Here is a 13097-nt window from a genome sequence, read left to right as displayed (position 1 = left end):
AAAGAGCTTCTAGAATGGGAAAATGGAGGGGCTAGGCTCTACTCTCTAAGCTTTGACTCCATGTCTGATCTGGACCTAAGGATCCTTCTGGCTTTACAGACAGCTGTGGTCTTCAAGGTGAAGCCTGTCAGCCTGGGGTGAATGCAAACAAAGTTTCATGCATCTAAAACAGGCTCCTTTTGTCTTAAGTTGATGGCTTATATTTATAATTCCTTAAAAAAAATCTAATCCTTCCAAGGAAAGATTGTAATTAGCCAAAAAATTCTTATGTGTTCTTTAAAAGCAAAACAAACAAAAAGACCCCATAGTATACCCAGTTTAAAATAATTCATGGAAGTATGTATATGTGTCTTACATGTGTTTCCTCCCTGAATCTCTAGTGATGGTCCTGAGGTCCGGAGTGGCCTGGGATTGGACCAGTGCATGATTCTCTAAAAGGATAAGATAGGAAGCGACTGTTTATTTAGTCAAGTAGCCAGGACCACTCATCCTCCCACAGGCAGGAAATACTAAAATAGTGAACAAAGATAAACTCCAGAAAGAAAAGGGATTTCCTAAGCGCTGATTTGGCCTTCATTTCCATTTAAACCATGGACACATTCATCAAACTTCCCATCACCTTAGTGGCAAACTCGGCAAGTTTGAGGAACCAAACCGAGATTGCTGAAAGCTAAGATTATGAATAGATGTTTCAGACAGTTTCTTTTGCCTGCAAAAAATGAGCTCATGTAGGTAAGATGACATACCATTAGAGACCTTATGATTAGCGATGTTTCCTGTTTACTTCTTCAGGAAAGATCAAAGTTCCTTGGCCTTTACACAGGGACCACTGGGGACCTGGGGGTGCTTACGTGGTTGAGTGGTTGTCTGCATTTTTTCCTGATTTGTGAAATTCACCTCATTGACTGGCCCATAAATTGCAAACCGTATAATCTGCTGGGTGGATAGGCAGAGTTCTGGACTGCAGTGTTTTCTGTTTTTCATTTATTTAGGCTGGAGGAGAAAAAATAGACCCAGAAGAGGCACTGATCTATGAAGAGGATTTAGAGGAAGGAGGAGGTGGTGTTGAAGGTGACATGGAGGAAAGCACGAAGCTAAAGCTCTTCCGCAGGCTGGCCTCAGTGGCTTCCAGGCTTAAGGAGTTTATCGGCAACATGATAACCACCGCGGGCAAGGTTGTCGTGACGATTTTACTGGGTTCATCAGGTGAGGGCCTCCAACTCCTGCTGGAGCACAGGGAGCAAACTGGCGAGTAATGAAAGGAAGGCAAAGAAGGAAACAGTTCTGTTCCTTGGCATCGAAATCACAGCTGTAGCTTTTGTAAAAGTGGCCACATGTACAAACCACACACAGACACACATCGCTTTTCCCATTCAGATCTAAGTTTTTTTGTTTTTAGACAGTTGTCGTTAACCTCTGTAAAGCAGTCTTTTTCCATAGGTGATAAGTGACATCACTTTCTACGTGACGACCTGGACAACTGTTGTTTCCCCTCAAAGCCTGTGAATGGTGATCAGCAGCAGAGGATAGTTTTCGTGGTCCTGTCCAGAGCTGCACATGTGCTTTCTGAAGACTTGTCTGTTTACACTGAGTCGTTAGTAATCTTAATTTAACTTTCCAGGAGAGACTATTTTTCTTCCCGTTAGATTATAATCTTCCAGCACAGACGCTCACTTCCTCTCGCTGTTGGCTGCAGGCTGCTTGTTCCATAAAAACGTTATCTCCATCTTCGCCCCTTCCCTGTTGCCCCTGAGCTACTGTGGTGAACTTTCTTCCATCCTGCTTCGGTGAAATTTCACAAGATGAAATAACAACTGTTTTTCCACAGGAAAGTTAAAAAATGGAAAAGTGCATAGTATTTCTCAAGAAATGTAACTGAGGATTTTAATGAGAAGTCATTTAAAAATGCTCCCCCCAAAGTTTTTAAATACCTATGAAGGAATGACCTCATTTTACATTCCCCTTTAGTGATAGTGCAAATCAAATTCCATCAGGCAGGGCAAAGGTTTAGTGAGACTTTAGCTGCCACAGAACGTCATATTATTATGAATCCTAGTTAACAAAAAACAAACAAAAGTAAATCATTATTTTTAAAAATGTATTGGGGAAAATTAGCGTGGACATGTAGTACTTCTGAGAAACTGGGGGAGAAGTACAAAGATGGAAACAGGCAAGTAAATAAGCTAAATTCTACTGGTATGAAAAGTGGATGTTTGTGGGACCCAAACATCACAGATAGGGTTTCTTCATCATCTGGTATTTCCTCATATTTACAAATTTCACTTTATGTGTGACTTTTTTTTTTCCACAAAAATGCTATTAAGAATAGCATTAATTCTGATTTTATCAATAAAGTGTGATGAAGTTTACCTACAAGCCTAGGAAGGAAACTCACATCATCTCCAATAATGATGTGTACTGAGTGGCGCGCTGTGTCTCTATGTCTATGCGGTTTCCGAGTCTACACGGTGTCTCACGCTCACGTTTCTCCCTGCCTAGGAATGATGCTGCCCTCTCTGACCTCGTCCGTGTACTTCTTTGTGTTTTTGGGTCTGTGTACCTGGTGGTCCTGGTGCCGGACCTTCGACCCCTTGCTGTTCAGCTGTCTCTGTGTCCTGCTGGCCATTTTTACCGCGGGACACTTGATCGGACTCTATTTGTACCAGTTCCAGTTCTTCCAAGAAGCAGTCCCCCCCAACGACTACTATGCCAGGTAAGAGGAATCAATTGCTAGACATTTAACAATTGAGTAAGATAACCCGCGAGCCCTCGGGAGGGCCCCCGTGTGACCCCACCAAGCACCGTGCATCAGCTGGGGTTCTCCCACTGATGCATCCAGCCAGGATCTGGCGGGGATGGGGAAGCTGCCTCTGCCTTGATGCATTGGCCAACACAGTCTAGAGGGAAGAGGTGTCACTTCGGGTGGAGGTGCTGCTGGGACGCGCGGGAGGGGAAGCTGCTGTTTGTAGCAAAGAACAAACACATGGTCTCGACTGTGGACAGAGACTCAGGAAGAACATTTTACAGCAAAGAGTAACAAGGATCTGTCAGAGCATCAGCTGTAAAGAGCTGTCAAGGGCAAACAGAGGACAAACTGAGCATCGAAAAGAACTAAGTGATTATAAAAATGTAAAAGTGAAAATGCATGAGTCTGTGATGCGTGTCTGTGTAAGGGGGGTGGGCGGGGGAGAGAGAGAGAAAAATATCTAATTTGCTTCCGTTGTTGATGATTATTACCCCAACTTCCTGGAATGAAAATGGGAATTAAAGGTAAAGAACCCAGCATTTACTTCGACTTTTTAGAAGGAACTCCAGGCCATTCTCAGTTAATGAGGGAAAACGTCTCTTGACAGGATGACACCAGCTAATGAAAGGGAAAGGAATACTAGAATTAGAAAATTACCATTTATCAATCAATTCTTAATGAAATACTTAATCTGGTCACAAACTGAAACCATGACTTGAGGTTGCTTGGATGAAGGCTGTTGGCAGTGATGGCAAAGTGTAACCTCACTGATTATTTGCTAATTGCAAAGGGAAAAGGCCTTTCCAATGGTGGTCAACACCTTAACCAACTGATCCGAGCTAATATTACCAAGATGGCATCCTCGACATGTCAGTCTTCTAGGCTTGATGCAGGGTGGGGAATACGGCATCATATTGTTAAAGCTTTAGACCTAACCTCCACCTTGCAGGGACTATAAAGGACAGAAATGTGATCTAGATGACTCCCCAGGAAAGTAATCATCAAAGCCCAGAATGTAGATCCTGTAAGGGAAACCATCTGCTCTCTTCAAAAATCAGCATGCTGAAAAGAAATGTATGTGGAGGGAGTAGGGTAGCGACTCTTCTAGTTTATAGGAGAAGCAAGGAAACCTCACAGACAGATGGGAAACCTGACCCTGGATTACACCCCAGTTCAACAACAAATCTCTATGAGGCATTTTGAGGTTAAATGGGGGAAATTTCAATATTCACTGGTTATTAGCTGATAGTATAGAATCCCTGTTAATCCTTAGGTGCATGACTGTGTGCAGATATCCAGGAAAATGTCATTATTTTAGGAGATACGTGATGGATTCTTTAGGGATGAAGGGTCATGATGTCTGTGACTTTCTGCTGGTTTAGCAACCATCATGAGAGAGACACACAGACCCACAGAGAGAGAGAGAAAGAGGAGAGAAAAATAAATAAACTAGGTGGTTGGCATAGGGTTACCCATTGTCCTATTTTAACTTTTATTTTTCTATGCAAAAGTCCATAATGGAAAGTTCCAGAAAAAAGGAAAGGGGAACAGAAGTGGCAGGAGAGAATTGCGGGTGTGGTGAGAGCCATGTGAGGATTCTCTCCACGCACCCAGCCAGGTGGTGCAGGTGCTTTTCATCGTCTTGTTGAAATGAGGCGTCTATATTTTAAAGAAACATGAATAGTGTTATCATAAGGACAATACAGGTTTCATCCTTCTTCCAGGAGATCATAAGGCAGTTTTCATGTGACATTAAATGTGAAGAAGTAGTGTGTGTGTGTGTGTGTGTGTGTGTGTGTGTGTGTGACCCACTCTTCTTACTCACTGTACTTACAAGCTAGTTTGTGGCCATGTCTGTATGATGTTAAAAAAGAGTCAGTCATCCTAAAACCACTTATAGTCAGTTAATAAAAAGATATACCTAACACACATGCACGTGCACACACACACACACACCCCCTGTACCTAAATCTAAATCCAGTTGGCTTAGCCTGGAGTCTTAACAAGCTTAATTCCATCTAAAAAGAGAAGAATGTTACATAGACACAAAAAAATAGAGAAGCCAAGACATGGAAACAACTTAAGTGTTTGTTGATGGATGAATGGATAAAGAAAGTGTGGTATAAATATATGGAATATTACTCAGCCATGAAAAAGAAGGAAGTCCTGCCATTTGCAATGACATGGGTGAACCTGGAGAGCATTATGCTGAGTGAAATAAGTCAGACAGAGAAAGACAGATACAGTACTGTATGATCTCACCCTGTATGTGGAATCTAAACAAAAAGTCAAGCTTAGAGAAACAGAGTAGAGTGGTGGTTGCCAGGGACTGGGGGGTGAAAGAAATAGGGAGGGGTGGGTAAAAGGTACAGACTTTCAGGTATAAGATTAGTAAATTCTGAGTACCTAGCGTACAGCAGGGTCCTATAGTTAATAATACTGTATTGTAATAACATCGTATTGAAATTTGTTAAAAGCATTCTTACCAAAAAAGAAAAAGAGTAACTATGTGAGGTGATTGGTTGTTAATTAACTTGATTGAGGTACTATACATCATTTTACAATGTTTACTTATATCAAATCATCATACTGTCCACTTTATAAGTTCACATGTCAATTATACCTCAGTAAAGCTGGGGGGAACTGAGAAAACCCTTTAATGGTGCAGATTTAGATAATATTTATTTTAAGCAGGAATGAATATATGCAAAATTTCAGTAGAGACACTAGTTCTAGACTAAATGAATCTTTTGGTTTCTTCTAGACATTTAATTTTTGATTTGAACACATGTATAAAAAAGTTTTGCACTATTGGAAGGGCTGACTTTTAGGGGATGGTTTAATTGGAAAAGTAAATATCTTCTGCGGGGCCCTAGTCGCCCCACACCCCCCAGTTTAAGGATCTTTTCTGCCATCTAGAGACTGATGGTAGAAAATACAAAGAATATTCTGAACCACCTTGAAAACACTTTTTCTGTAAAGGATCGGTTAGTAAATATTTTAGACTTTGTAGTCCTATAGTCTCTGCCTTGATTTTTCCAAGCAGCTGTTTTAGTAGCCCTGATGAGATTTTAAGGAACATTTGTGGCCAAGTTCCAGCAAAACTTTGTGGACACCGAATTTCAGATTACAAAATATTTTCACATTTCATGAAATATTATTTTTCTTTTGATTTTTCCCAACCACTTGAAAATGTAAAAACCATTATTAGCTCACAATTTATATCCAAACAGGTGGTGAACCAGGCTTGCCAACCCATGGTGTGGATGATAGCACTCCTAATTGTGTAATAACTTACCATGTTTATTTTTCATTTGGATTGCCTCAGACTGAAAATTATCATTGTAAGTTATTATAGACATTTTGAAGATAATACCTTTAAAAAATTTAAAAGCTTCATTGCTGTAATCTCCTAGAGTCATTAGAAGTTGGGCTACTTATCAGAGTATAGATAGAGCTAAACAATGCAATATACATACATGTATATATACACATATATATATGTATGTATATATACATACACACATACATATATATATGTGTATACACTGCCTTACTGTAGATTCTTCCCCCATTAACTTGGTGACAATAGGACGTTGCCTTTTAGCCCTTGAACGCTTGGAAATTTACATATTTTAAGCAATAGCTTTATCTTAAGGCATAATTTTAATGCATTGCTTTCCACCAATGAATTCTGAGCTGGAACAAAACAAACTAGAAACAAGCAGGAAAAAAAAAGTCATCTTGTGTGGGTGTTTGTCACAAATTTCATAACCACAGAGACTCCAGCTCGTATATCCAGCTTCGGATGTGGTTGTCTTCAGAACAACCCAAGTTGTTTTTTTATCTTCTTGTCAGCTTTCAAGTAGGCTTTCTGGTGAGAGTTATCTTTATTTTTAGAAATTTTGAATTGATTTGTTTATCATTCTTATAATACATGCTTTTTGGTGATTATTTGGAAAAATATAAAAAAGAATCAGGAAAAACACTTTTTAAAAATATAATCTTAACTCCCAAAAATACTGTTCATTTTTGGTCTATATTCTTCCAGTATTTTTCCTCTGCATATATGTGTTTTTTTAAAAACAGACTTTGAATCCTGACGCACATGCTGTTTCATAACTTGCTTTATCCAAGTTCTGTATCTCCACGTGTTATGAAATGTTCTTCTGAAGCGTGATTTTCATAGGCTGCAACGTGTTTGATGGTGTTTGATTGCGTAGCTGTGTTATAAGGTAGTCAGCCCCCGATTTCTGACCAGGGAGATTTAGATTCTTTACTTTTGCCCTCTTGGGTAACATTATAATGAGCACCCAGGTTACTTGTAAACTTAGGTAAAACTCATGATGAATGGGAAGCAACCCCAGGGTCCCTCAGTGGTGAAGGGGCCTCCACAGGGCTGGTTAGTGCTCTGCTCCGTGGGGAGGTCTGGAGGTTTCCCTGGTCCTGGCCCCAGACGATGCTACGCCACTGGTCTGCACTCAGGTGTCATGACCTGAAGTCCCCCATCTTCGTGGGGCACACCTCTCCAGGCTTGTGTTTCTCTAGGGTGATGTCTTCTTTCAACCCAAGAGCCCCAAGAGATCACATGCTTCTTTCCTACTCCACCCGCACCTGGGGGGAGTTTCTCCATCTTTCTAGCCAGGGAAGCATGTGGAGAAGGTGGGCAGAGACCAGCAATGGACCGGGTGGACGGGAGACCCCGGAGGACATGGAAGAGGGGCAGGGAGGAGGGCTGCCTGGGGAGGAGAGTTAGTGATTCCCTCTCGTTTGTGCATAGCACTGACCATATTTTCCGAAATAAAATTCAGGGCTCTTTTTTGATAGTTATGAGGGTACCTATGGGAAGGGTAAGGCAGAGTGAGAGTAGAATTCTGAAATGCTGTAATACCTGGTTTTATATGGTGATAACCATAAAAATGTAGTGTCCCTCTTGTGAAGCTGGTCCGGCAAAATAAAGTTTTAAAACGAATCCACGTAACCTATGTAAGACAGATAGCATACCACTCAACACAGCTTGTTTAATGGAGTAGAGCCCAATTCTAACTTATTCTGGCAGTTCTCCCTAAGAAAAATGGCAGACTAAACAAAATTTGGCTCAGCTAATCCCAAGGGTGGTCCCTTCCAAAGCTTTTGTGTTTCCTCGGGAGTTTCTGCAGACAGCAAACACCTTACATTTTGAAGGCCAGAAGGCAAGGGTCAAGGTTCAGACTCCTCACCTGTGTTCCTCTCTGTGAGGTTGGCTGCATGAATGAAGCCACAAGTCCCAGCCAGCTTCTGTCCTGTGGGTTTTCTGCACCAAAAATGTGGGAGGTATGCTGAGTGGAGCACGGGACCAAGGCAGGTGGACCTGACTTGCTCTGCAGTGTCCTTGAACGTGAGCTAAAAGGTATCAGACGCTGTAAACAAATGTCTACTTATCACTGACTTCAGGAAAAGCCAGTTTTAATAGTTTGTCAGCTCACGGTTGACTCTCTTTCCTTGCAAAGATGAGGTGAACTCATCTAAAACAGTCCTGGACCAAGGGTGGGGTCTTTGTTTTCTCACCTTCAATTATCTGGACAACACAAGTGAAAGTTCTGACGCAGGTGAGGGTGGAGGAGGGCTTTGCAGGAGAATCAAGGTCTGCTGTTCTCTTAATCCTGACACAGAGAATGATGGAGCCAATACATTTACTTCTCACTCCGAGTCGTGAACATCTGTGCACGGTGGGCACTGAAATGGGTGTGTGACTGAATAACCTCTAAGTCGTGTGTTATCACCTCTGACCAGCTTTCATTCCAACTCTGAACTTTCTCTACAACAGTCACAGGAGTTGCTGCAGGGGTTGGACTTCTTTGCTCAAATTCGTTTTGTTGTTTTGCTGCTTTTTTTACCTTAAATTGTGCGATTTGAAGATGAATGAGAATTGTGGGAAGAAATGGGAGGGATTCTCAGGCCATTCCCTGTGGAGGTGGCGTTCCCTACTAAATAAATGCACATGATTTGTCCTGTGTTGCCCTTTCCATGTCCTATTTCAGTAAATCACAATAAGAAAATGCATTATGTTTAGTGAAGGAAAAACCTATGTTTATTCCAGTGTTAAAACAATGTAAGAAAGAAAAAGCAAAGCCTCAAACTCCATCGTCACTATTTAACTATTCTGTAACAAATGAGGAAAATGTGAAAAATCAAACATGAAAAGTACCGTATCATTTATTTCATCTATTTCATTTATCCTACTTTTATACTAGTCATAAAAATGTCAATAATATGTCATGAGTCATAACGGCCCTGATGCTATATGTCCATTTTTTTCTAGTTTGGAGAAGACAATGGGTCCCTTAGAAAGTGACACAAGGCAGACAGCTCTTGGGTGACATCAGGCCAAGTTGGCTTTGCAAGCGGTTGTCTAATCCAGGTTTTTAAGCACCTTTACAGCCTCACCCAGGACTTCCAGGATGCTGTGTCTCATTAGAGCCATCTGAAGCTTTGGTGACACAAACAGCATAGAAAGACGAAACTGTGCTTGATGGAGGCCAGTTGGCACTTCATCTGAAAGTGGTCCAGTGTGGGGAAAATTCATGTCAAGTTGGTCATTTTAATGCTGAGGAATGTAAATGGACCCACCGGTTAACACTTTGCCTTTTTGTTAACAATGGCACCCCAGGTAATCGGTGGTTGTTTAATTTGTCCAGTTGGTAGGTGACATAATGTAACCAAATTTTTGGTTTCCTCTTGGAAAGATTCTTCTGATTAAGTGACAGGCCTCAGACCCACATCATTTGTGCTCATCTAAAAGGCAAAAGAATAGGAGCCAAGAGAAATGAATTGACTTTCCACAGATAAATGGAAAATCGGTAGAAAGGAAATACTTGAACCCCTGAGTCCCCACAACCTTATGGTCCCCTGGGGCCGTAAGTGGGTGTCGTGTTGACCAAGGATCCCAGGGTGACACCTGGCACTGTGTACAAAGCAGCTACTGCCTGCGACCAGGCAGAAGACCCTTCGCACCTGCCATCTGTCCAACCAGAACCTGAAACCTCCCAATCTGGCCTTCCAGAATCTAGTAAGACACACCTTACTAGCTGTGTCTCACTTTTGCTATTGAGGTCATCTACCAGGAAGGGTCTCTTTCCAGTTTTCAGGGAGGACCCGCCCCATCCTCTGTGGGACCTTGGTGCCCTGGCTGACCTGATAAGGCAGGCTCATTCTATAGCCTTCGTTTCTACAGAGCAGCTCACCTTCACAGGTCACCATAGGTCAGGACCTTCTGCCAAGTGCTGTCCTTGCTCTCAAGGATAAAGTGCAGTGAACCTTGCCAAGTGAAAAAATGACTCATTTTACATTTAATCTTTCAAAATATGAAGAGGAATAGAGATTAGGCATAGTTGGCAGTTATATTTTTTCTAAATTTGCTCCAAATGATTAGTATTAATGAACATATTACAAACTATGTCTGGATGGTACATTTAGGTGCTTTCAACTTTAAAAATTAATAGCAAATTAATGATGGTAGAATTTCTTATGGTGGGAAGATGGCCTATTCCTTCCAGTTAAGATAACAGCTGATGAAAAATTAAAGAGATCTTTTGAGAAAGGGCATTTTGGAACAAAACAATTATTTTGCTATCAAACGTTTTATTGGAAAGTGTGATCATCTTGTTTATTAGAGCTAAGATTCTCATTCATGGTCTGGATTTTAATTCAATGCAGTAACACCTCATTAATTTTTTAGACTGTAGATAAGCCGATTTGGCGCTAACTTGCAAAGTATTTTGAGGATAAATACACCAAACGATGTTGCCTCACAACCGCTTGGCTTTCTCAAGTTCAGAATGTTACTTATGCAGTAACTTTGGCTGTTGTTATCTTCATTTTAGTTCTAGACAACTCTGACTCGAGATTAAGAGATTAGCTCTGGAAATGGGAACCAAGGGGGGTTGATTTTTGTCTCCAGAGTTTCTCTAAAGAAGCTTTTTTCTGAGAAAATTTGACAAAGGTTTTCATAAACTTGCTAGTTACTCATTGTTGGTGGAAGAAGTATAACTGTTTTTCTTAACAGTTTTCTTGAGGTATAATTGATATGGAACAAAATGTATATATTTAAAGTATACAACTTTTGATGTCAACATACCCATAAAACCATCACCGCAATCAAGGTAATGAACACACCCATCCATCCCAAGAGTTTCCTCCTCCTCTCCTTTTTTTTAATATATGTTAACTTAAAATTTTTTAAAATTTATTTATTCATTTTAAGAAAAGTTTTTGGCCATCCCCCGCAGCATGTAGTATCTTAGTTCCTCTACCAGGGATTGAACCCGGGCCCCCTGCATCTGGACCACCAGAGAAGTTCCTCCTCATCCCCCTTTAATCTCTCCTGCCCTCATCCTCCTCCCGTCCCATCCCCAGGTGACCACAGATGGCTATCTCTAACTCAATTAGATCACATTTTCTAGGATTTTGTATAAATGGAATCATATAGTATGCACTTTTTAACACTACTATTGTTATTATTGTTGATATTATTATTAGCCTGGGTGGGGGCAGGAGGAAGGTCTGATTTCCTTTGCTACACTTAGTTATTTTGAGATTTAGCCATGTTGCCGTGTGAGAGTTCATTTCTTTTTCATCCTCTCAGTATAGTCAATATTTTTAAATTTCAGGCATTCTAGTTGTTGTGTGGTGGCAATTCATTGCAGTTTTAATTTAATGCATTTCCCTAATGACTAACAAGGCTGAGCATCTTTTCATGAGCTGATTTTATACTCATATATCTTTTTGATGGAGTGTCTGTTAAAATACTTTGTCCATTTTTTTAAGAACATCTTTGTTTTCTTAGAATTGAGTTCTGAGAGTTGTTTAGAAAATCAGGATACAAATCATTTATCAGATGTGTGTTTTTGCAAATATTTCCCCAGTCTGTGGATTATCATTCTCTTACTAGTGTCTTTGCAAGAGCAGAGTTTTTAGTTTTGATAAAGTACATTTCATAATTGTTCTTTTGTGAATCATGCCTTTGGTGTAATAGTTAAGAAATATTTGCCAAGCCCAAGTTCCCAAAGGTTTCTTTTGTATTTTCTTCTAGAAGTTTTAGTTTGTTCTGCCTTTGATGTCAAATAGTCCAGAATCATTTATTGAAATGACTATCCTTTCTTTTGCAAGTGTTAAAAATCAAGGGTGCATGTATAGGTGGTTGGGTTTATATACAGATTCTATTCTGTACTACTGATCTAGTCATCTTTATGTCACTGTCTTGATTACTAGTAGCTTGATAATATGTCTTGAATTTAAGTATGTTAGTCTTTTTTTTTTTAATTTGAAGTTGTTTGGGCTATTTTAAGCCCTTTATATTTCCATATGAATTTTAAATGTTTGTCAACAGCAAAGCCTGCTGGGATTTTGGGTGGGATTGTATTGAATCTGTGTGATGGTTTGGGTAGCATCAAGTCTTCTGATACAAGAGTACGGAATATCTCTCCATTTATCTAGGTTTTCAGATTTCTCTTAGCAGTACTTTTTAATTTTTAGTCACAGATATTACAAATCTATTGTCAGAGTTATCCCTTAAGTATTTAAGAATTTTAATGCCATTTTAAATGGTTGCTTTTATTTCTGATTTTTCACTGATAGTACCTAAAAACACAATTAATTTTTGTCTACTGATCTTGTATTCTGACACCATACTAAACACAGGTATTGGTTCTACAAGATCTTTTATAGATTCCATCATGTTTTCTACGTAGATGGCCATGTTGTCTATGAATAAAGATAGTGTACCTTCATTCTTTTCAATCTGGATATCTTTTATTTATTTTTCTTGTCTTATAATACTTACTAAACTCACACAATTCAGTGCTGAATTAAGAATTCTCCCTTTTGGGGGGGAAAGCATTTAGTTTTTCATCATTAAGTACGATGTTGATTGTAGGTTTTTCATAGTATTTTTATTGGGTTGACAAAAATCCCCATCTTTTCTTAGCTTGCTGAGTTTTATCTACAATGGATATTAAATTTTGTCACATGCTTTTTCTGCATCTGTTGAGATCATTTTTTTTTTTTTAGTTTCTACTCTGTTAATACAGTGAATTGATTTTTGAATATTAAACCACCCTGGTATTCTAGGATAAATTTCACTTGGTTAAGGGGTGTTATCCTTTTTTATATATTGTTAAATTTGAATTGATAAAATTTTGTTTAGAATTTTCTCATCTGTGTTCATAATAGATAATAGCCAATAGTTTTTGTTGACTTAAAAAAATGCACAACATGAGAATTGCAAATTTAATTTTATTTGGGGCAAAATGAGGACTGCAGCCCAGGAGACAGCATCCCAAATAGCTCTGAGAAACTGTTCCAAAGAGGCAAG

General features: G+C 39.7%; 1 protein-coding gene across 2 annotated transcripts in view; it reads left to right on the top strand.

Moving 5' to 3' along the window:
- PIEZO2 (piezo type mechanosensitive ion channel component 2) overlaps positions 1-13097 on the top strand; it is a 338838-nt gene that overhangs the window by 200147 nt on the left and 125594 nt on the right. For both annotated transcript variants that reach the window (XM_057700316.1, XM_057700315.1), the window contains exons 6-7: positions 993-1206; positions 2500-2713. In XM_057700316.1, the coding sequence (XP_057556299.1) occupies positions 993-1206; positions 2500-2713 (428 nt within the window). The remainder of the gene's footprint in view (positions 1-992; positions 1207-2499; positions 2714-13097) is intronic.

This window comes from Hippopotamus amphibius, chromosome 11, assembly GCF_030028045.1.
Source record: "Hippopotamus amphibius kiboko isolate mHipAmp2 chromosome 11, mHipAmp2.hap2, whole genome shotgun sequence".
Classification (NCBI taxonomy): Eukaryota; Metazoa; Chordata; class Mammalia; order Artiodactyla; family Hippopotamidae; genus Hippopotamus; species Hippopotamus amphibius.
The sequence above is the reverse complement of the archived record's forward strand: the minus strand, read 5'-3'. Positions and strand labels throughout refer to the sequence as shown.